Source organism: Chelonia mydas, chromosome 2 (assembly GCF_015237465.2).
Source record: "Chelonia mydas isolate rCheMyd1 chromosome 2, rCheMyd1.pri.v2, whole genome shotgun sequence".
NCBI classification, from domain to species: domain Eukaryota; kingdom Metazoa; phylum Chordata; order Testudines; family Cheloniidae; genus Chelonia; species Chelonia mydas.
The window spans coordinates 27130066-27154847 of NC_057850.1; the positions used below are offsets into that span (position 1 = coordinate 27130066).

A 24782-nucleotide genomic window follows, 5' to 3' on the forward strand; every position below is an offset into this window, starting at 1 on the left:
CTGCATCGCTTTATTTTCCCTTACACAATGATATATTGGGCATTATAATTTCTCAACTTCAGGATGACTTACAGATTTTGGTTTTCTGCTGTCATGTGAGAACATTAAGGCAACATACAAAAATCTTACATAAATTAAACTTGGTGTAAAATTTACATGTGTAAATGCAAAGTTGCAGCAACTCAAGTTGAGTAACTTTTGCCCCAAGGATGTTCTGCTGGGATACAGGAGGGGTAAGAAAATGAAAACTGGTTCATAAGGCTTGGATGTAATGTTTTCCAGCCTTACTAGAACGGCAGCAACAGGAGTAAGTTCTTTGATGAACTCCTCCTACCAGCCTCGCTTTGGGTATTGGAAGTCTGACCTCAAATACCCTGTACAAATCAGTCTCAAGCCCTGCAGAGTTTAAGTGAGGTGCCATTAATCAATACTAGCCAGCTACCAGAACTAGTGTCACAGGCAGATTCTCTTCCACAAATACAAGTTAACCCTAGCATTTTGTCACAGGAGTGATGGCACCTGTACCAAGTTTTAGATCAGATATGTACAGGGTATTATGCTAAAATGTACACCAAGGGACCAGTTAACTTGAATACAGGGTCAAATCAGTGACAGCTCAATCCAACAGCAATGTTTGTCTCAGTCACAGACTTTCCAAGGGCAAGTTTCTTTTAAAAGAAGCCTTAATTCCAGTTTTGTGAGGCTAGCATGAAGTGTATAAATTTGCCCAGGCAAACACATACTAGTGAAAATTCATGCAGCAAATGCTGTGCATCTGCTAGCAGTCCATTTAGAAGCATTTACGGTGGACCATGGATGGGCCAGACTCAAAATATTCCTGCTTGCTGATCCACATCTGCTGGAAGGTAGAGAGGGAAGCCAGGATGGAACCACCAATCCAGACAGAGTATTTACGTTCAGGTGGAGCAATAATCTTAATTTTCATTGTACTGGGTGCCAGAGCTGTGATTTCCTTTTGCATTCTGTCAGCAATTCCAGGGTACATTGTGGTACCCCCAGACAATATTGTGTTGGCATACAGGTCCTTTCGAATATCTACATTGCACTTCATGATAGAGTTGAAAGTGATCTCAGGAATGCCACAGGATTCCATACCCAGGAAAAATGGTTGGAAGAGGGCCTCTGGACACCTGAACCTCTCATTGCCAGTGGTGATCACCTGACCATCAGGCAGTTCGTAGCTTTTCTCCAGGGAGGAAGATGAAGCAGCAGTGGCCATCTCCTGTTCGAAATCCAGTGCAACGTAGCACAGCTTTTTCTTTATGTCACGTACAACTTCCCTTTCAGCTGTTGTGGTGAAGCTGTAGCCTCTTTCTGTCAGAATCTTCATGAGGTAGTCTGTCAGGTCTCGGCCAGCTAAGTCTAGACACAGGATGGTGTGGGGCAGAGCGTAACCTTGGTATTGAGAGGCAGGTAGGATCCTGGCTCCATTGAAGTCAGTGGCAAAAGTCCCATTGACTTTAATGGGGCCGGGATTTCACAGTTTTTTTATCTCCAAGGCTTCCATTGACTTCACTGGACTTTGGATCAGGCCCTTGCCTCTGGCTGAACATCAGCTTTGTTTGTTGGTGACCAGAAGTCACTTGGTATCTGTTTAGTGGCCGGTGTGAAGTGGATAGGAAACTAAACTTACTGTCTCTAGACATGGTCTGTCCAAGTCATGACCGAGGTCAGATAATGTCAGTTAAATAATTTATTCAAATATTTTCACGTTTTAAAAAATCCTCACATTTTTCCCATTGTTGAACTAGCTTTAGTTGAGGTGCATTGGCAGGGCAATGAGAGGAAGATTGAAGTGCTGTGTGCTATATATCTTCTGTGCATAAGTAGAAGAGTAAAGAACTAGCAGTCCAGTACTAACTTGCCTTTATAAAAAATAGAGATTTGCAAGAGCTGTGCTGAGTGTGTCATATACACATACACAGATGATGCAACTTACTCACACTAGTGAGCAAAGCTGGCAAGTCTAAATTTGTGGATCTTGTTCTTAACACAAGCTTTCAATGTGATACCTATAATGTTACAGATGAAAAAAAAATTATATGTGATTATATTTCCTTCACCGTAGTGGAAAGATTGGTCTCTTGAGGCTAGTTGCTTGACCGGAGATGCAAAAAGTAACTCAGAAAAAAAATAGAAAAAATTATTGCCACTTAACGCTTAAGAAAAAACGTTTTGCGTATGTATTACTATAAAAGAATGGCAGGGTTGTACACACTGGAGGAAAGTATGTGTTTGTTCTGTTTCGAACTGTTGCGGAAATTCTGTGCAGTGTGCCACTCTGCTCAAACTGGTTTATGTATCCGTTTTGTTAGATGCCCCAAATGTAGCTGTATCAAATTAAGAGAAAGTTTTTGTTTGGGAGTGGTAGTGGGGAGGGCATGTATAATATAGATGGCAAAGCTTCCAATATGGTTTATCTAAAACATTGTTTTTATTTATTGGACATCAAAACATAATTAGTGCTTTGCAAAACACAGAGGAAGACATGGCCTCTTCCCTCAAGAGCTTACAGTTGAAACAGACAGGCAGCACAATTCGACAACAAAAAAAACTGGCTGAGTATTACAAAGCAGTGGGGTTTGTTTGTTTTGTCTATGAATGGCAGTGGGGTGGCGAGTTAGGAGCACAGGGCTGTTCTACACCTAGACTGGTAGTCTTGGGTAAATTAGTTCACCTTCCTGCCTCAGTTTCCTCATCTGTAAAATGGGGATAATAACACTTACCTACCTACCTCTCAGGAGAGTTGTGAGGGTTAATTGGTTAATGCCTGTACAGCACTTTGGGTGCACCTAGTGCTATAAAATGCTATGTATGATCATTTTAGTGGTGAGAAGAGTTGATATATATGGCATAACTGTGTTACTGACTCCAACCATTCAAAAATTAGAGTCAGCCCCACTCAGAAAATCATGAAATTTGTCTTAATAATGATGAGACTTAAAAAATAATTTTTGGAATTGTCTTTATTTGCCCTCTGGGTTGTGAATCTTCAGTGTTTGTTTTCAAGCTTTCCTGTGTGACACTGCAGTCTAGAGACTTTTTTTTTTTAATTGAAAGTTGTCACTCTCCTATAATCATTTGACTCCAGGAGCTTGGGCTCTAAGAAAATGACACAATGTTGTGAAAGGTTTCAGGGTAGCAGCCGTGTTAGTCTGTATTCGCAAAAAGAAAAGGAGGACTTGTGGCACCTTAGAGACTAACAAATTTAAGCATAAGCTTTCACGATGAAGTGAGCTGTAGCATGAGAATATTTCTATGTGTGGTGGACTAACGTTAGTAGGCCTCACAGAAGTAGGAATTTGAATAAGGGGAGAGTTAATCCTTGGTTTATCATGTGCCATAGTGGATATTACACAAACCATATATTCCAGGAGTGGGAGCTCGTTTTAGAAAAAAATCTTTCTATCTTAGGGGTGCATATCGCCCGCATTATTGGAGTGTCTGAGCACCTCACAATCTTTCAATGCATTTAGACTTGAATTTAGATTCGGTGAGGTAGGGCAGTGCTGTTATCCCCATTTTACAGATAGGAATTTGAGGCACAGAGAGGCTAAAAGAAGCTCAAAGTCACCCAGGAAGTCTGTGGTGGAACAGGGTGTGTGGTGGAATGCAGGTTTCCAGAGTCTTCGACTAGTGCCATAACCACTGGCCCGTCCTTCTTTTTGTAATTAAATTATATTTTATGAAAGCATAAAAATGAAATGAAAAAAAGCAAGAAAAAAAAGCAACTGCAGACCAAACCAGAGAGAAGTGTGCCCTTCATTTCAGGAAAGCTCAGAATGCTCTCAGGAAGCCTAGGCAAGACACAAACAATGTGTTGCACCCAGCACTGGAGCTCCTGCACAGATTGCAAACTGATTGAAATGCAGAGACCAAACTTCTGGAACTCTGCATTGCTAGGATGTGACTGTAGAGCTGTGCACACAGCACACACTGAAGCCCTGTACAGCATTGTTGACTAATGTCTTAAAACTGGTTTTCTTTCTGAGTGTTTTCATTACTTTCCCACTTTTGTTAACCCTTGAATATTTATAGTTACAGGAAGCAGTGCAGCGAAGGTGTAAGGAAACCGCTGTCTAGTGCTTTCTTGTGGGTTCTGTTAATCCGGACTTCACAGTTATTCAGTACAGTTTTGCTGTATGAGCTTGCACAGTATGTTGACCATTTGTCTAATCCTGATTCCTAAATTAATGACACTTCTTCACTTCTTGAGGTTGCATTATAGCGTTCGCTCACCGGCCCCAGGAGAAGGAGACATGACTTCTTTTTGACCAGTTCAGGGTCTGACGTGAGCATGAATATGGTATTGTAAAAACACGATAGAATGGGAATATGGCCCTGGGAAGACTTTCAAAGGCTGATTAACAGCTGTTTGCTTGTAAAGAGGATTACACATGTTAGCCGTGAAGCCCTACAAGTACAATTAAACACGTGTATTTGAAACACAAATAAAAATTCTAGACCTCACGCAAACCCTTACCCTGACAAGTCTATGGCTAAAATGAAAGGGATCTGTCTTTTGTTATCCTTTCCTGTGCTGTATGTAATGTGCAAGATCAACATGTGCAGTGCTTTCCTCCCCCCTCGCATATACTTCTTGAGAAGGGTATCAAACTCCAAACAGAGTATGAGCTGAGAATTATGAAACTTTGGGCAAACGCACTACTCATTTTGGGGTTTTGGTAGATCTTGATTTCATTGCCTGCCATGGGCTTACTCTTGCACACTGTCAGTCGGCCTATTGCGGTGCATATGTTTTTTCTGTTGCCACACCATGTGGTTTTTAATAAGTTTCCCAGGAAATCACTGCAGTATTTCTGTCTATAATTGAGCTTCAAGTCCCTGCAAACCTTATGTTGTCTTCTCTGCTATTCAGATAATTCTACACACAAGATCAGGTGTAAGTATAAGCAGACAGCTCAACATGGCGGAGCTGTCACAAAGAAGAGAACTTCCTGCAGTGGAGATAGCACCTCAAGTGTTCTGCAGGCTAACCATCTAACCCTATATTTGATTGGCATTATTGAAGCAAGAATACCACCTTGTTAGCAGGCACAATGGGAACAATACATGGCTATGCATACGTGCATCAGCATGCATCTAGCGTGAATCTTAATAGCAAGCTTCCTGGCCACAGATGTTGAACTGTTCAAATCTCTTGAACTTCATTGGATAAGGTTAAGGGAAGATGCCAGAGCTACTGTCATTCAAAGGCAGGTTAATAGAAATCCAAACATAATACTATAGCTTTTAGGACCATAGGGGCTCCTTTTTTTGTCTAGTGTATTAAAGCCTGCCTGGGAATTGTGTGGTTCATGTATGATAGAGAGAGAAGTCTTTTGGGGGGAAAAAAATCTCCACCCGTCTTTTGGTGGGTGCAGTAGATTCTCACAGGAGTGGTTGTGCAGGAGACCAGAATATCATACACAGCACTCATGCAGACTGCACTTTTGTGACTACCGTGTGTATGTATATTTAATCTCTCTATGTGATAAATTTATGTATGCGCTTACACTCTCGTGTCTTACACACTTACACACAGGTGTCTTATGGCATTAAGATTTTATCAGCATGAATTTAGGCTGTTCATATTATTCACAAATGGAGAAACCACAGATGAGTGATGATGGTAGTTCCCAATCCCTTTGTGCTACACTATTATTTATTCTCTCTGTGCATAATATTTAAATTCAGTTAGTCCAGTTTTCATCTCTCTTTGCTTGTAATGAATGCATGAATCCAGCTGTACCAGGTCAGGAGGGAGAAGAAAATTATAGCTAAAACTAATCACAAAAAAGTATTGTAACTGTTATGAAGTAAAATTTCTATAGATAAAATATCACAGATTTAAGGTCCTCTGCCAGTTAACCAAACAATTCTAGAAGTTGGACTCTCTCTTTTCATTTCTAATGGTGTAAAGATCACATATTCAGGCCGCATGGTTTATCAGCTGTAAGTATTACAGGACTAATTATTGCCCGTCCTTTACCTGCACATTGTTGTGGGGATGAGACCTTTTTTCTGTCAAGTTCTTAAAAAAATGGTAGCTGTTTGAAAGTGCCCAGAGATTTGGAAAATTTAGAAGTAGTCCCATCAGAGAGGGATTAGTGGGCAGAGTGCAGACAACGAAAGATTATTGAATGGCTGGCACCTGTCTGCTCAGGATGACATGACGGAGCCTCACTCAACCGAATTGCATTTGGCAGTTCTTGTAGTTCAGCTGCTATCTTGTCGCATCTATGCTGAACTCAGCTTCTCCACCTAATTGACTGAGTTAATTTGTAGCCTGGATCTTCGGGTACATCCCAAATTCCTTTGCACGAGTTGCAACGCTACTTCAAAGGAGGTGCTGTTGTAGCCTATGCAAATAATTTTCAGGGTTTTCTGAGACTGAAGGGGCCAGCGAACCTAGAAATTGCGTTAGTAAGTCACTTGCCGTATTTGTGAGATACACCCCAGTGCAATTGGATCACCCTTATATCAATCTGGGGAGGTACTGAACTAGGTGGGGAGGAGGGATAGCTCAGTGCTTTGAGCGTTCGCCTGCTGAACCTAGGGTTGTGAGTTCAGTCCTTGAGGGGGCCATTTGGGGATCTGGGCCAAAAATTGGGGATTGGTCCTGCTTTGAGCAGGGGGTTGGACTAGATGACCTCCTGAGGTCCCTTTCAACCCTGAGATTCTATGAGGCAAGAAGACAACCCTAAGGAGGGAGAATGGAACAGAGTGGCAAGGATTGCTGTGTGTGGAGAGGTTTTTTTGTGAGAGGTAGGGCATAAGGAGGGGTGAAAGGTGGTGTTTGTTCTGCTCAACCATTTAAAGGAAATGATTTTATATATATACACACACACACAACATGAAGTACATAGAACTGCTGTTGATGGACTATAGTTATAGCTAGTCTCCTTGGATTGAAAAAGTGTCCTCCAGTGGACATAATTATGTCCAATTTTGGTCTCTCTGTGCTCATTGGACTACAGTTTTCCACTATAAACCTCAACCCGAGTCAGTAAGCACCAGTGGTGGTAATGTTATGTGTGTGTATATATATATTGCAGTGTGGATTTTGCAACCTGTGTTGTCTTTACATTTGTGGAAATAACATATTTAGCTCTCAGAGAAATCAATACTTTAAATCAATTTTTAAAACTTCTTTGTATCTGTTTTATGATCTTGGCAGATTACCAGGGTTTAAATTAAAGTTCTGTATTGTAGAGGGTAATGTGAGGACTTTTGGCACTATACCCCTTCATGCAATAAAGAATCAAAGCCAGGAGTCAGAAATCTTCTATCAAGAGCTAAAAGCTAGATTCATAAAATCACTTACTTCAGTATTATGAGATTTTCCCATGGAAAGTTCATGTGGGAGTTGGGCAGAAACCGATTCAGAAACACTTTTTTTTTCCACTCTATATATTCTTCCAGCAATCAGTAAGCTGAAGTTGGCATCACTTGCCATTGGAAGATGGACACAAGAGCACACTGCTTGAAGCCACTGTAATAACCATATCACATGTTTACAGCAGAGTTTTTAAGAGTCTGTGTTTGCTTTGCTTCCCCAGAAGAACCAAAATGGTGCTTCAGAAATTATATACTGTATTGAAAACACACACTCTATTTAACCCTGAGGAGGGCACCCACTTCTTCACCTCCTCAAAAATTCTTCTCTGTCGTGAAGCATCTTCATAACCAAAAATTACCATGGCTGTATGCCTCCCTGCCTTCCCCCCAAAAGTATGTTACTGATTTAACACTGATTAGGGAGAAACCACCTAACAGTGAACACATTTCTATTCCCTTTGACTCCTGTGTTTCTTTAAGAAAGTGGCTCTGTTTTTTTGGCGTTAGTATGGGTGCTTTGTGATATGTGCTACAATGGAAATTGTTTTCCAGTCGATAATGCTGATCCCAAATGCAAGGTAGCTCACCAATATCTTGGCTAAAACTAATATTGGGTTCCAATGTCAGCTCTCTAATTTCTGACAAATGGCCAAGCTTTCTTGATTAGGCATAACTGCTGTTTTATGTAGGGAACACACAAACCAATTTTTTGTTGTGTTTCTGCAGCTGCTGTTGTCCCCCAGTCACAAGGGAGAGTTGGGTCATTTGGGCCCACTGCAAAAGCAGAATCTGACTTATTTGTATTAACGTAGAGTACATTTCACAAGGGACATAAAATATAAAATTGTATAATATAATGCTGAACAGGCCTCCCTCCTTACTTGACACCCAAATCAAATAGAGCTGAAAATCGTATCAGGCATTGCCATAGCAAGATCAGAGTTAATAGACAATTCATTCCAAATGGCTAGAAAATCTTTATATTGATTGCCAAACATATCCCATTTAAAAAAAATCTAAATTCTTAAATCTATTATGAAATAAAACAGTCTGTGATGGGAATGTATGGCTATGGGATATATGTTAACTCCCAGCATATGGGGGAAATAATTGGAATAGGGAAACTTAATAGTTTTGTAAACTTTGTGTATCTAGAGCCATTATATATATATGTTCAATTTGGTGATCAAAGCATCAAAATAACTTATAGATTTAATAATATCTCCAGTTAGTGTTAGCGTATGGAAATTGGAAAGCATGGTACAGCATTAGCTGTCCATTCTTACCAACATTACTCAGCCTGTAGATTTGCATTTTTGTTGGTTTAAAAGAACAGATAGAAAAATGAATCTTCTGTCGCCCCTTCCCCGCATTCTCTGAATGTGAGTTCTCTTGAGCATGCTCAGGCAAGAGTAAAACTACACAGTAGGGGAATATCAGAAGCTTTGAAGGTGCAGCTCAGTTTGCATAAGCCCCCTAAACAAGCTACCAAAGTCAGCCCTAATATAAGTGTGCTTGACTCCCATTGCCCTCACTTGTCCTATCCATACATTTTGTGTCTGCAAGCCGAGGTCAGCAATCTTGTAAGAAGAGGTGGTTTTGTGAGATTTTTGGTGCTTTTGCTGGAAAAATACCATGAGAATATCCTTTCCCATGGCATTTTGGCATTTCTGCTTCTGGTCCAGGCTGGATATAGGAAAGATACAGAAGTGAACAGTCTCCCCTGTGTCTCCTTCTCCCTCTCTCCACTTTTGGTCTGTCAGGAATCCCACCCTTGATACCCTGTTTGTTTCTTTCTTCCACTCCCGTCTTCAAACTGAATTTAGCTGAACTTTTATGAAATCTCAGCCAATACTCATCCCGTTCGTCCCTTACTTCCTTTCCCCTCAGAAGGTTTTGTTTCAGTTTGGGTTTGGGGTAAAAGTTTGGGTGTGGCCTTATTTTATCTGTGCCAATTCATCCATCCCTAACTAAAAGCTTCCTCCAATTTATTTTTGAGTTTCTTTGCTGCTTTAATTTTTTGGCTCCCAGTTTTCTCTCTTGGATGCCCAAACTCATCAGATTTTGGAGACAGCGTATCAATTCAGCGTCTTTTGGTTTTGTCTGAGTGAGCAATTTCATCTGGTGCTTGTTTTTTGTGACTAGGAGGTGGCACATGCACAGGGAGCAGCCATGGGCCTTAATTCCGGTCCCTTTGAAGCCTGTGGGACTTTTGCCATCAGCCCATAGTGTTCCACAAGCCAAAAGAACAAACGAGTCACTCCCATCCATACCTGATTTCTGACGGCCTGGGAACTAGGTCCTACCCTGTGTCTCTGCATTGCAGTGTGCAGTACCTCTGCCAGATCTCTCGAGTCCAGTTCTGCGTCACTTGCAAACCCCAAACTCCCATTGTCTTTAAAGGGAGTTTTGGGTGAGCAAGAAAAGTGGGCTTATTCCCTGGCTGAAAAGAACAAGACTTCCACTTAGACTGACACACGTTCTGTAATCTTGATAAAAAAGTGAGTGAAGTTATTGTTTGTTTCATTTCATCTTGGATGGCCTGCCACCAGCTCAGACTTAATATAGCCAAAATTGAGATCTTATCTCCTGAACCATGTGTGTTTCCTCTTACCTCTATTGCTGTTGACAATGCCTTCCTCCCTGTTTATGTGCAGTCTTGGTGATATCTTTGAGTCCTCCTTTTCCTCTCACACATACATGCTCTCACTGGACCTTGCTGGCCGTTCCTTAAACCATAGCAAAATCTCCTTTCTTCCTTTTAATCCCTATGGGAAAAATACTTGTCTATGTCCCCATTATCTCTGCCTCGCTTACTGTAAACCTCCTGTGTTCTACCCTGCCTGATTTTCATATTGCTCCCTTTTAATATATCCAAAAGGGATCAGCAAATATCTTCTTCGCTGTTCAATCCTGCCATGGGACTCCCCTATTTGAAATGCACAACTGGCTCATGTATCAAATTTAAATTTCTCATCCTTGCCTTAAAAGCATTGTACAGCCCTGCCCTGGCCTGTGTCATGGATCTCATCTTTTATGATGTTAAACTTATGATGAATAGGGGAAAAATAATGAATTTAAGGTCAATAGCAATATAAAGTTGAAAGAAAAAAGCCCTCAGCTGTAATTGTTTTCGATAATGGCAATATACCATAATCTTAGTTATGACTACTAATATTCTACTGCTGTTCCCTTGGCCCATCAATATTTGTAGATTTGTACATTATTATATGCACAGTAATGTATGAATATATATTGTACTCATCTCTGAATATTTTGGGTAACACATTTTTCAAAATGACGTGCAATTAATTCCTGAATCTGTCTTTCTTTCTATATTCATATGTGACACTGTTTCTGAACTAATATAAATATCTTAACTTTGTCATTTGGGAATTTTACAGTTATGTTATGATTTTGTATATCTAATTACTCTTTTGAGGATACAGGATATTACAGAATTAGAGGGGGTTCAGAGACAGGCAAGGAGAATGATTAGGGACCTGGAAAAACTTTTGTATGAAGAGAGATTTGAAAAGATTGTGATAGCTTACCCAAGAGAGGAACATGATAAAAAGATGTAAAACAGTGAATCATATAGAGAATGTATATTGGAATCTTCTATTCACTCTATGCAAGAACAAGGAAAAATTCTGTTAAATTTACATATGGCTAATTCAAAATTGATAAAAGAAATGCTTTTTCACACAATACATAATTAGACTGTGGAACATATTGTCGCAAGATACCATTGAAGACTAGATCATAATAGAACTGAAAAAGGTATTAGAGGTTTATATGAATGTCAAGAATATCCAGAATTATAATAGCAAATACTAAAACATAAAAAAGTTATGTAAGGGATATAATCCTCATGCTTCAGAAAATAAGTCACCGTCTAACTACTGGGTGATAGGAGGAAATTTTTCTTATGGGCAGTTTATTTCATAACTGTCCACTGCAGGGTTTCTTGCACCTTACTCTGAAGCATCTGTCACTGGCTACTGTTGGAGGTAGGATACTGGACTAGAAGAAACTCTGGTCTCATCCAGTCAGGTAATTCCTATGCTTCTATAAAATGTACCTACTTTTTGCTAAATTAATAAAATAACCGGTAAATTCAGTGTGGATGTCTGGGCTGTGCGTGCCATGGGGGAGCTAAGTGCTGTTACAAAGGCTGTTGTTTCACTACTGTGAACAATCATTTTGGATTTACTCTGCAGTAAAATAACAGACTGGGGAGCACACAAAGCAACATCAACACATAAAAATTAAAACACCTTTAATACACAGAGCTGGTTTTAAACAAATTGAGAGCAGAGAAGCAGAGATACAATATTCTCAGAAAGCATGGCCTTTTTATTCTGTTTTGGAGACTAATTTACATCCAAATAAAATGCCAGTTCATCCCATAACTGTCATGATAAATTGAAGCATTTAGATTTTTCCATGAGGTGCTCTTTCTGAACCTTATTAAATTACAAGAGGTTGGCCTTTTGCCCAGTGCTGGCTTGAAACTCTCTGTGCTGAAGTATGCACAGGAGAGTGAAATGGGCCTGGGACTCTGGAGAGCTGGGTTCTGTTCCTAGCTCTGCTGCTGACCTGCTGCATGACATTGGGCCAAGACACTTCTCCTCTCTGGCGATCAGTTAACCCATCTGTAGAATGGAAATACTACTACTTTGTCCACCTTATAGAGTTATGTGAGGCTTAATTGATTAGTGTTTGTGAAGCCCTTGAAGATCCATGTTTGGAAGAGAGTGCAAAGCTGAACTAAAGGAAAGGGCTAACCTGTCTGTTTTTCAGGGATATCCATCCTTGATAAATTAACAGTTCTTGTTAAAAAATACTTTTAATTGTTAAAAACAAAATATATACAAGACAGTAAGGCAGATTTGTAATTACAAAAGTAATAGTTTTGTTACTGTACATTTAGCTGGGAGATAACAAAAGGTCCAATTGTGCATCCCTGATTGGCAAATCTCCTTTTGACTTTAGTGGGAATTTTACCTGAAAATTGAATGTAGGATTATGCTGATCGTAAATTTTAAATGTAATGAGCAAGCTTTGGATCAAAGACTTAAGCAAAATGTTTTCAAACTGCACTCCTAAATTCTCTGAAAAGAGCAAGCTAAATAGCATCTGTTTTATCCCATAGAAAAACTTAGATTTTGTGCAGTGGCTAGAGGACTATTAATGTCCTCTGTGCTCTGAAGCATATGCTAATAGAAAATATTGTTTTCGATTAATATGATGCGAATTAATAGGAGATTTATTTGATGAGAGTTGTTTGAAGGTGATAGCACTTTCTACCTCAACAGGATTTAAGAGGTCAAAGACGTACCTTTCAAGAATCATGAATGATCAATGCAGGGAGAGCAAATTTAAATGGGAATGAACAAGACAGCATAGCATGTAACTTTTTTCTTTTTTAAACAAAGTTTGAAACATTTTGTAAAGAAATGAATTGGATGATCGGTGTTTGTACTGGAGCGCCTGAAAAAGGGAGGGAAATCCAGCTTGGTAGTTTAGTAGCTCTTCTGCCATCAAGAACTATATATTTATCGGCAGCCCTGAATTTTCTAACTCGATTATGCAATCACAATTTAAGTGGTACATACAGAATATAGAGTATCAAGACAGCAAGTCTCTTTAGACCATTGAACAGAAAAGTTTTTACAAAATAATTGTTTGATCCTGCAGATCTTTACTCATGTGAGGAGCTGTAATTTATTCAAAGCAGTTACACACACGAAGGACTGGTCATGTTATTTCAGATTTGTAGGATCAGGCCCTAATATATTAAAAGTCAGCTGGGGGGGGGACTTTGCTAGAGCCATGACTTGTCTTGCCTTGCCTTTCTTCCTTCTTTCATGTTTTGGGGCACTGATACAAAAAGGAAGGAAGTGCTCTTGAGAATCAGTGGGTTGTTTGTGAATAAGTCTATTCTGCTATCCTTCTGTTCAGAGCCCGATGCTTCAATTCCAGATGTAAAGAGGTCTGAAGCTCCTCTTTCCTCTCAGTAGTGAAGCCTTAAGACGAGGTGTTAATTGTTCCTAATCAGTCTCTCTGAGAGCAAGAGAGCAACGCTTGCTAGGAAACATAGCATATTGCTGCCTTCACTCGGCGTGATAGGCAAAGGCTTGGTCTACGCTAGCATCTTACGTTGGTAGAACTACATTGCTCAGGGGTGTGGAAAATCCACACCCCTGAGTGACGCAGTTTTATTGACCTAACTCCCACTGTAGACAGTGCTGTGTTAACGGGAGGGCTTCTCTCGTTGACATAGCTACAGCCTCTCGGGGAGGTGGATTGCCTACACCCATAGGAAAAGCCCGTCTGTTGGCATAGGTAGCATCTTCCCTGAAGAGCTACTTCAGCGCCCCTGCAGCCTTTTAAGAGAAGAGAAGCCCAGGGAGGAGGGGACTTGCATTCTATAAACAATTCCCTTCCAACAGTTAAGTGAGAGAGTCTAAAGGAGAACTAAAGCGGCAGTATGCATGAAGGAAATTGCAAAGATCCAGGGGCTTTAGACAATACCTGAGATTTCCCACATGCTATTTATACTAGCCTAACCTTCACTTAATGTAAACATGGGACAAATGCTGCCCTGATTTACACTTGTGCAATTCCATAGAAATCATTGGGGTGGCACAGGGCCTATGTCAGGGCAGAATTTGACTCAAAATATCTACTGAAGGAGAGGAGTTTTTGTGCTTATTTGGATTCAAAAATATAAAAGATAGATGCTCTCTAGGTGCTCTTTGTTGACCTTTTGATCATAATTGTTGCCAGTTTAGGCTGTTGAATATGGACTGGGTGGAAAGTAAATTCTAAGGTTGTGGGGTCCTCATGGGGGGCACCCTACTGGAAACTGCCTTTCCTTTGGCTAGGGATTTCCAGCCTGGGAGTACTTATTGATCATAACTACAGCAGGAGGAAGAGGGAGAGAAATGGCCTGTTAGGTAGGAAGGCTTCAGCCCATTTCGGACTTTATATAGTTGGGCAGAACAAACACCTTTAACAAGACTTCTAAGTTGTTGTGTTTTTGTTGTTTGTTTGTTTGTTTGTTTGAGTAAAACCCAGCCTACAGTGTTTGTAGTATCTTTGTGTGGAATAATCTTCTCCCACCCCCTTGGAGATGAGGGAGAGAAAAAGAAAACCTCAGCAACATTTTCCCATGCCACTGCATGGTGGGGTGGAGTGTCGGAAGACATCAAAATACATGTCATTCTTCTTTGCTTTACAAGAGAATGCCAAACGAGTTCCAAAACCCCTGCTCTCTTATCGAACCCAACAATACAAACCAGTGTAAATGTATGCTATTCCAAAGATAAGATTCATTTTCTAGCTATCAAGGTGTTATCAGAACTGTGATGAGGAAAAAAAGTTCAAAATGTTTTGAAAATTAGTCTGACAGTCTCCTTTTAATAATAGAGCATTTCCAAGCCCATCAGACATTGCAGGCTGGAATTCCACAGGTCTTTTTTTGTGGTCGTAATGATTTTTGAAATAATACTTTGTGCTATATAGCAGCTTTCAGTAGAGGCTCACAGAGAGTTTTACGTCCATTATTTAATTAAGCCTGGCAATACTTATGTGAGGTAGGTAACTATTAGGCATATATTAAGCTGGGACATTGAGAGTTTACTGACTTTTGCTGCATTGTTTTGGCAATGTCTGATGTTTTAGCTCTGTGTGTGTGTGTGTGCGTGTGCGCGCATAATTTATGTATGTGTGTATGTGTATGACACGGTGAATAGCATAATTTCCACTGTTCCTTGACACAGAGATCTTACTGCATGCTGTTAAATGTCAATATCTTTTGAATTTCTAGGATGTACTGGCATAACTAAAGCCACAGTGTTCATAGGTCCCATTGACTTGCCTTCTACTTATCTACCTGTGCCCCAAATGCCATACTAGTCATTGGTATATCACAAAGTTCACACATCTTTCCAAATCTGTTATTGTAATATAAAGAGCACACAAATAAAATCTGGCCTGAAGTTTAGTGCCTTTATAATAATCACATAACTAAAGTGTGTATATCAGAGGTAGACTCTAGCTAAATCTTACACGGAGAGCGTACTGTCTGCTTTGAATGCTTTTTACTCTGACATACAGCTGCCCTGTTAAATACTGTGCAGTCGCATTTATGGGGAACAAATATTTGATAACGTGCTCTTCAATCTAGCAGAGAAAGGTATAACACGATGCAGTGGCTGGAAGTTGAAGTTTGACAACTTCAGACTGGAAATGAGGTGTGAATGTTTAACAGTGAGGGTAATTAACCATTGGAACAATTTTCTAAGGGTGGTTGTGGATTCTCCATCACTGGCAATTTTTAAATCAAGATTGGATTGCTCTTGGGATTATGTTGGGGAAGTTCTAGGGCTAGTGTTATACAAAAAGTCAGACTAGATGAGCACAGTGGTCCCTTCCCTTGGAATCTATACATCTGTGAATTTACCCACACTGACATAAACATATTCAGCTTAACAGGAAACAGGTTTTAGGTGGAAGGGGGAACAATACATTGTTCCGGAGCAATGTAACCATGAGTCTGTCAGCTGGACTAAGATGACTTGTATCTGCAATATCCTGATCTCTAAATTCTTAAAATGAGCTGGTAAGATCTCTAGCTGGTGAAAGTTGCTGGAGTACAGATTTTCCACAAAACAGTTATGACCCAGGTAACGGACAGTGCATACCTCCAGAGTCAGCGTTAACGTTTTTAGTTCAGCCTCAAAAACAATTTCCTTTCTTCCCCCCTTGCAGGGAAAGCATGAATAACAATTACTGTGGTTTAAAAATAGAAGCACTTGTGAGGGCCTCAGATGCTATTGTGATGGATACGGGGACATATAAGTACCTAGATAGACAACTCATCACCTTCAGGAAAAAATCAGTGACCAACTTGGAACCCATTTGATCACTTTACATTAATTTATATTTTCAAGGCTACCTCACTCCTCCCCTCCCCCATGAAAATAGAATAATGAAGGGCCACAGGCTTGTAGAACCCCCAAACCCAGTTCTGCACACTACCTTGCTCAAAGGCCTGATCCAAAGCCTGTTGAAGGCAGTTTCCTTGATTTCAGAGGGCTTCAGATCAGGCTTTAAATCTTCCCTTTGTTGTGGAAAGATTACCACCTCCAGTGATGAGCAGGTAGTTCAATCTCTATGCACATTTAGCACTTAGTCTCTTTGCTGAGACTGCAAACAAACTTTTCTGTCATTGTGACTATGTTTTTGTCATATGGACACTTGCCCACTAGCAACTAAGTTAATACTACTTAGATTCATTTTATTGTGGGACAGTATTCAACCAATAGATGATGACTTTCAGTCACTGCCAGCATGGGCTGGATTTGAACCACTGAGCTGGTATCTAATTACCAGTCCCTTTAAAGCCATACAGTTCCCAGCAATGTGGAATATATGTTAATTTATAAAAAAAAAATTTAAAGCGTTTTTTTGCTAAACAACATCTCCAGCTAGATTTCAACATCTGTTTTACATTCTTGGGTGAAACTGACATCTGAGGCAATTTAATGTGATAGCACAATCTCTGTGTGCATGTGTGTGCGTGAGAGAGAGAGAGAGAGAGATGTAGCACTTCTCAGGCTTGACTGAAGTACAGAATAGCTTGCTGCCATTCTTGGTATAGTGCCCAGTGATGGTTGCATGTGAATATAAAATAGGCATAATAATGTTTTTAAGTAAAAGTAACATTGTGAATGCATAATTTAGGAAGGAAAACCTTTGTTTTGTTTTGTTTTGCAGATGTACAGATCAGCTCTCAAAATGTCTTCTGTGTCTTCCGTGCATCTTCTAAGACAATTGCATTAGCCCTCCTGCTAGTTGACTAATAGAATTAATAATTGTAAAAAGCACTCTAAAGCCACATGCCTTATGAAGTCAATGCTGGGTATGATTTTACAAGTATGTGATCCATTTTTTCAAGTGAAAATGTTAACTGAAAAAGTTCTTGGCACACAATAAAACATTGTGCAATCTGTTATTTGTCTTAGAGATAATAATTTGAGTGGCTATATTCTTCCTGTATCTAACTTAAGACTTGCTAGTGGATGGTTTCCTTGATTTAAAAGTACTGCAAATGTGCTTTTATTTACATAATATGTCTTTCTGAAAAATTATAGTGATGGAATTCCAGCAACAAGAAAAGTATTTCTTTTCTAAGGGTTCTCTAGAATAAATACCAACCAAGTAAATCACAGAATATTAAAAAAATAATCTTGCATACAGCTTGAGAACAATTTCTATTTATATGAAAATTTTCATATTTTTAATGACTATGAAACACAGCATGGAAAACTCCCTTAAGCAGAAGTATTCAGTGTTGCCTACATATGCACATGGCCCCACAGACATGGAAGTTGAGATTGAACACAGGACATCTGTATCTGGAGTCCTATCTAGTAAGGCTGCTTCTAGCCCCAATTTTCTTGGTGCTCTTGCGTGCCTGGGGATTCTTTTAGAATGTCTTTCATTTTGTCTCCCTCTAGTTACATGAATATTACAAGGTCCCAAACTCTCCTTATCTACCCAAAGAACCAGTTGCAAAAACATTAAAAAACAGAAATTCAGCCCTGTTTAATTTTGACCTAAGAAAACACCATGATGTTCTCTTATTAGACCTCTGGCTTCTTCTTACCTAACGCAATTGATGTTCCTTTTTAATTTGCCCATGGGTTTCAGTGGAAGTATGATTAAATTATAGATCGTTTAGATTGTGTAAGCAGGTGCCAAGCAAACATGGATTTAGAAAGACACCTAGCATAGACCCTGATCATGCAAATCATGTAAGCATATGTAACCATCAACATGTCAGAAGTCCCATAGAACAGCAGTAATACCATTAGTCAATGGGCCTACCCAGATGCTTCAAGTTGGGCACATGCTTACATGTTTTGTGGGATTGGGGCTGTATTGCTTAACCTGCCCTCGCTGTATCAAGAAGTCTTTCTGTTGTTACAGTCCTGACTGGTGACTGACTTAATTGTTCCAGTGTTATTTATTTATTTTTTCAGCACATGTATGCATTGGCAGTTACGATCCAGTTGAAAGAGGAGAAGGCATTTGGTTCACAGGCATGTTTGCTTACTAAATTAAGGAATTGCACTAGAGTGTTAAGAAACCAATTAAGACCATACGGAATGTCCGTATGTGTGTAATATGAGTTAGCACTGCATGTCAATTTAGTCTCGTTGCAGACAATGCTGCCTGTGGATCAGCTCAACTGCAAAGACAACAGAGCCCTAGGCACAAGGGGAACATTTTCCATGAGAAGTTGTCTTTTTTTCACAGTGTAGTACACACTGCCCTTTCATGTGGAGCAGATATAAATAGAAGGAAGCACAGATGCTGATTCCTTTATTTTTCCCTCTGGCCCCAGCCCCCCTTCTCTAGGTATTGTTTTGAGAAGATCATCCTACATTCTAGGAGGTCTGGATATGGCACCATTTGAAAAGCATCAGCACTGCTCTCAAAATTGCCAGGGGGCCCTCTGCTCACGGAAAGATGTAATGTAGCACTCACAGTCACTGTTCGCCTGGGAGCCGATGATCAAGTTTGAGTCTCAGGCTTGGCTCTCATGTATGTTAGTGCAGTCTGCTGCCACTAGACCACACACCATTTGGCAGGGGGAAAACAACCACCATTGTGTGCAGCACCGGCAAAAAGAAAACCATAGAAAATACTGTAGAACATCTGTCTTCTACACGTAGTCAGCGTGTGAACACAAATTGATCAAAGCAGCTGCTGATGAGCATCCTAATCCAGAGCCCATAAATGCACTGTGCAAGAAGGTATCATCTTAAAAAAATTCCTCAAGAGTAATCACAATTGCCTATGTAGTGCATCTGCAGTTGGGCACCCTACCCATATATCACAGTCACCGTTCTTTCAGACCATTCCCTTTTCAGTTAGCAGTAAGTCATCAATGTTAACCTCTTACTTTCTGTATGGTCACAGTTTCCATATAGAGACCTGGGAGGTATGTCTTCCTACTTGGCAGTACTGGTAATGCCTGAAGTTAAGATTCAACAGATATACAGAAAAAGATTCAGATGGTTAGACCTACTTCACCTCCAGGTGTTTCTTGGATAGACCTGTAATCAACCAAAACAGTGAAGTAAAATTTATGGATTCAGTTTTGTAAAACTTTACTCACATTTGTAGTCCTACTGAAATCTGGCTCTCCCTATGTGGCACATAAGACTACTTGCATGAGTAATAGTTTTCAGGACTGGAGTCTAGTATTTCACGTTAATCTAGGTTGCAGTTTACAAGGTACAAAGGGGAAGCTTTTGCTAAGAAGCAGCAGATATCTGTTTAGGAAAGATAACTTTCCTAAAACCTCAAAGTAACTTGCTCACCTAAATCTAAATAATAGCCTGTTCAAGTACTCCTGGCTATGTGTGGTAGGCATATGTCTGCTAAACTACACTTTGTCTAGTTGTGCAATGTATTCACATTAGACCACAAAGGCTCCATCCCCCTCCGTATACTAAAATGATTTTCAAGAACACATTCTATAAAATTCCTGCTGGCTTTAACTGACCATTATTTTCAGAAAAGGTAATGAAACCTTTAATTCACTTACTCTGATGGAAGTTAGATTTTCACAGATTTTAAAGGAATTTTTGTAATTGAGTGCACTCAAAATGTTTCCATTTTGCTACATAGACTAACTAGCTAAAATCTGTTTGACAAAAACTGTTTCTTCAGGTTTTAGAATGCTGAAAAAATGCCAGGGTTACAATCTACTCTATATTTCAAATAATTACATATTTTTTTGTCTCTCTTTTTTGGCAGATATGGTCCGGAAAAAGAATCCCCCTCTAAGAAACATTGCTAGTGAAGGTGAGGTACAGACCCTTGAGTCTACAGGTACTGAAAACGAAGAGTCTGGAAGGAAAAAAGAATTTTCTGCAGATCAGATGCAAGAAAACACTGACCAGGGTGATTCTGCAGAGCTAAACAACAAGGAGGATCTTTGCCTGCATATCCAAGAGCCATCTTCCAGCATTAAAAAAGACTTAAAAAGCTCAGTGCTGAGTGAAAAGGCTGGCTTCAATTATGAAAGCCACAATAAGGGAGGAAATGTTCTGTCCTTTCCTCATGATGAGGTGACAGACAGAAATATGCTCGCTTTCTCATCTCCAGCTGTTGGGGGAATCTGTGAGCCCTTGAAGTCTCCTCTGAGATCAGATGCAGATGACACCCAAGGTGTGGTCTTCACCCCATCAGGAGATCCAGTGGAGACAGACAAAGAGCATCAGACATCGCCAAAAGCTACAGATGAAACCGTACAAGTGCAAAGCAGTCAAACTGATGGCCAAGGCTCAAGTCCGGTCCCAGTGGCCTCAAAAAACCCACAAGTGCCTTCAGATGGGGGTTTAAGGCCGAACAAATCAAAAGCAGATTTGTCAGCAAATGATAACCCAGATACAGCGCCTCTGTCTCCAGAGCTTCAGGACTTCAAATGCAACATCTGTGGTTATGGTTACTATGGGAACGACCCCACAGATCTCATCAAACACTTCCGCAAGTACCACCTAGGACTGCACAACCGTACCAGGCAGGATGCGGAGCTTGACACTAAAATTTTGGCTCTCCACAACATGGTGCAGTTCAGCCACTCCAAAGACTTCCAGAAAGTCAACCGCACTGTGCTTTCAGGAGTGCTGCAGGACATCAATTCCCAAAGACCTGTCTTACTAAACGGGACTTATGATGTGCAGGTTTGTATCTTCCATATCCCTACGCCGCCTCCTCATACACATGCTTCTTGCAAAGAAATAAATGGGGAATGGGATAGGCACCCCGGGTGATTATAAAGCAACTCCTACTTCCTCATCATAAACTAGCATAATTTAAGTATCTCATGTAGCCTGCTTAAACCACAGGACTCCTTAGATCCATTCAGGCTTATTGTATTCACCGTTTTATTTACCCATTGGTTGCTGTAAATTACCAAAATTGTTACGCCTATGAGGGGACAGGATATATTAAGTCAGTATTTTTGGAGGTTCACTGTAAATCTGGTTGAGTAGTAACTGGCTTTTCAGTCATAGGCTTTCTTGTATGTAATTTAGTCTTTGTGATAATGAATAGTAAAAGATTTTAGTTGGCAAACAGGCAACTTAGAGTAATCGTGTGTGAAAGCTTCTCTGTATCAGAGAGAGAAAAGAAAAAAGAAAATAACTGTTTAAAATAACCAGATGGACACTAGAATGTAGCTGCAAATTAAAAGGAACAATAGGTCTGTGGCTGTTGGCTGCTGGGAGTCAAACCTTTGCTTATTGATCTTGCAGTCTTAGAGAACAGAAAGTGGGACACTAAAGTGATCTAGTGCTAGAGCAACTGGGTTATACTTCTGCACAATGGGAAACTAAGATTGGGCTGTAAAAGTAACAGTCATTAATAATATTCACACTGCAGTTCAAATTAATATGCATATAAAGGTTGGGCTATTGCCTTAGCTAATAATTTTTTGATCTAATTTTTAGCATTGATGCTACTGCATTGTCCAATACGAAGGATAAAAATCGTACATTCTTACCATAAAGAATAGATTGAAAAGATTGTCTCATGTTGTCCACTATTTTAGTTATTTGAACCTAGACAGAGATATTAATGTTAACATTTCCTTCGTGTAAAAACCGATAATCTTAAAATCTACATTTTACTGATTTAAAAAAAAATATTTTAACTCCCTTTATGAATGATCTGTGATGAGCACTAGAAGGCCTGTATACTCTTCGACCTACAAATTCACTTTGGAATAAAAATCATTGGATCAGTTAGGAACAGAGATCGCAAGTAAAATGAGTTCAAATGTCAACCCAATTTCAGGAGCATGTTTACATCAGACATGATGGACTGACCTGGTACTAATTACCAGAGAGAATTCCAAGAAACTTTAAAAAAGAGAGAGAGAGAGAGAAGTGCAGTAGTAGAAATATTTAGTAATACCTGCAGAGACTGTTGTTACAAGGAGACAATTCAGATAGGAGGTCAAGATGGCAAACATCTCACCTTAAGGAATACTTAGAAACAGCACCACTACTCAAGCACTTGTAGCTTTTTAAGCTCTTAACTTTTTTTCCTCTCACTTGGTGAAATTCTACAAAATCTTTTTATGGAACAGCAAATCAAATCAAGATTGTTATTATGCATAAAAGCTACAGTCTTTGAACTGCTGTCTTATTCAAAGATCACTTCACTGTCTTGTGTCAGACGCTCTCTCCTGTCAAACTGTGATTAGAAAGCAAATACGTGATTTAGATAAAAGAGGATGGAAGTGAATAATGTCAATGTGAAATGATGGTTTATAATTAGCACGTAATATGATGTTAATACCTGGATTTTCTGCTATAGTTTCAGTTTGCTGACTCTGGGGACAGCATCTTAGAGCAACTGATCCATGCTGTCAGGAATACGTTCAGACAGGGACAGCTAAGGCATACAGCACAGAGGAATTTGAGTTTCTAAACACTCTTTCATTTTCCCCAAACAATTATTTCATTAGGTCCTTGGTTATTTATAGGAAAGTTTATGCTTGATTAGAGTGAGCTGGACACTTTTCCTATGGAGTATTTTCAGAAATAAAACAGATGTGTGAGCTATCTCAGTTTGAACTGATAGAACTAGAAGTAAAACAGCTGAACCTAGACTATACTTGTCTACTAAGCCCTGGTAGTAAGATACTGCAGGAAAGACAAAAAGCGTTAGGAAACAGCACATAGATAATCAGTTAAGATCAGTCTTTTCTCAGACCAGAAACATGTTCTAAAATAGAACAGACAGCCTATACAATGCTGCTGATTTTAAAGGAACAATTGGATCTGGAAACTTAACTTTTTAAAGAGTGCTGATTTTCTCTGCCCAATTTGGGAAGAGAAGATTAAATAAGCCTCTGTGCCAAATACTATACTTCATCACTTGCACATACACCAGATGTTGATGCAGAACATGTCAGAAGATATGTAACTGATTAATATTTTCATGCTTCACAATTCTGAACAGCTTTGCTACATTCATAAACATACTAAAAGGACATCTGAAATTCCCCCTTGCACCCACACGTTTGTGTTGCTACAATGTCTGTTTCACAGGGGCTTGGGAAAATGTTGACGTCTAATACAAGAGCATGGAATTGTATTAATTAGAGCTTGAATGCTGTTTTATTAGAAATTGGTTGTCAGTCAAAGACTCCTACATTCTAAGAAAGAGGAACTGCATATGAATAGTAGTGGTTCATCAAAACAATCTGCTTAAAATTCTGATATGGTCTGAGGAAAAAACAACAAACCCCTCTGTAATCAAAATTAATTTGAAATGCTCGTGGAATGGGATTAAGGGCTGATTTATTGATGCAACTGCACTTAACAAACTGTTCTGTTGTTGTTAGGATGGAGGTAGTTAGGGATTTATGATGTTTTAGGCAAGGAAGATGGGTACAGAAGCTAGAGGGTGGGTATTAGCACAGCCTCACATATTTAATCTGTCTCATGGTGATTAGTCAGGTTTTGTGCTATATGAAAGTTTCACCAGTGGGGGTTGCTACTGACTCTTGGACTCTGTGTATATAAGGCCTGTTTAGAAAAAACAGTAAACAAAAAACAAACATCCCCTCCTCCCCAACACGCACCATAGAAAAAGGAAAGAGAATAGAGAAAAATCCAGTATCGGTTTTTAGACTGATAAGGACTAGGTCCGTTTGCAAGGGCTTGTGGGGGAAAAAAAAATCAAGTCTGTTTTGAAGCGTATCACACGAGCAACACCTGCCTCTGTGCAACCTTTTAGAAATATGTTTTTGTTATCCTACTTTCATCCCCAAAATACAGGTGCACATATGGCTTCAAGTCCAGGTACACAAACTCCTTTATTATTTCTTGTAAAACACAGTGATTTTGTGAAGTAAGGATGTACATAATTCAGACCACAGAACCTTGTGGTCTTACTGCTGTGTAGGCTTTGACTTGTCTAGAATATTTAATGAAGAGGGGATGTCTTTGGCTTCTTTAGAGATGAGATGTAATTTGGGGAGGCAATTTTTACATGCTTTGTCCCTCCCCCCCTTTTTCTTTAGTTCATTGAGATATATCTAGTTTTATAGGATTGGGTACATTCTGTTGAGCAGTTTCTGGGAGATTAATACAATATGGATTTTAGAAAACATTTGTTAGCACATTGCTGTTTTGCCAGACAAGTGCCTCCTCAGCTTTATGCGGTTATCAGAGTGATATCTTCCCATGAGATAAATGGAGTGCTCAGTTTTGCTGATTTCCATTTAATTAATTTCTCCTCTAATTTTGCTAATCTCCACTAGTCTTGGTAGCCATTTTGTATTTGTCAAGATTCCTTCCCCACTCTGAACTCTAGGG

The 24782-nt window shown here is 39.6% G+C and overlaps 2 protein-coding genes across 13 annotated transcripts in view; one reads left to right on the plus strand and one right to left on the minus strand.

Annotated features, from left to right (window-relative positions):
- On the minus strand, positions 1-24780 carry LOC102941516 (actin, cytoplasmic 2). 9 transcript variants are annotated; one of them, XR_006288387.1, is made up of 4 exons: positions 24769-24780; positions 7495-7506; positions 1573-1577; positions 1-330 (listed from the first exon to the last, which is right to left on the minus strand). XR_006288387.1 is itself a non-coding variant. In XM_043539163.1 (4 exons), exon 4 carries the CDS (start codon positions 1349-1351, stop codon positions 791-793), a length of 561 nt encoding a protein of 186 aa, XP_043395098.1. In that variant the 5' UTR covers positions 1352-1359; positions 1573-1577; positions 7495-7506; positions 24769-24780; the 3' UTR covers positions 687-790. The 9 variants fall into 9 exon arrangements, 2 of the variants coding, with proteins under 2 accessions (XP_043395098.1, XP_027684366.2); XR_006288383.1 differs by having other exon boundaries at positions 1-615; XM_043539163.1 differs by lacking the exon at positions 1-330 and adding an exon at positions 687-1359.
- The window catches only part of TRPS1 (transcriptional repressor GATA binding 1), a 252814-nt gene that overhangs the window by 27514 nt on the left and 200518 nt on the right, over positions 1-24782 (plus strand). For 2 of the 4 annotated variants that reach the window (XM_037892095.2, XM_007066268.4), the window contains exons 2-3: positions 17152-17310; positions 20206-21134. In XM_037892095.2, coding sequence (XP_037748023.1) covers positions 17274-17310; positions 20206-21134 — 966 coding nt within the window. In that variant the 5' untranslated portion in view covers positions 17152-17273. The remainder of the gene's footprint in view (positions 1-17151; positions 17311-20205; positions 21135-24782) is intronic. The other 2 variants (XM_037892096.2, XM_027828561.3) reach the window with 1 other exon arrangement.

What these genes read in the sequence shown, in the direction of transcription:
- LOC102941516 (XM_043539163.1), bottom strand. Translation starts at nt 1,351, where the DNA reads ATGAAGATTCTGACAGAAAGAGGCTACAGCTTCACCACAACAGCTGAA.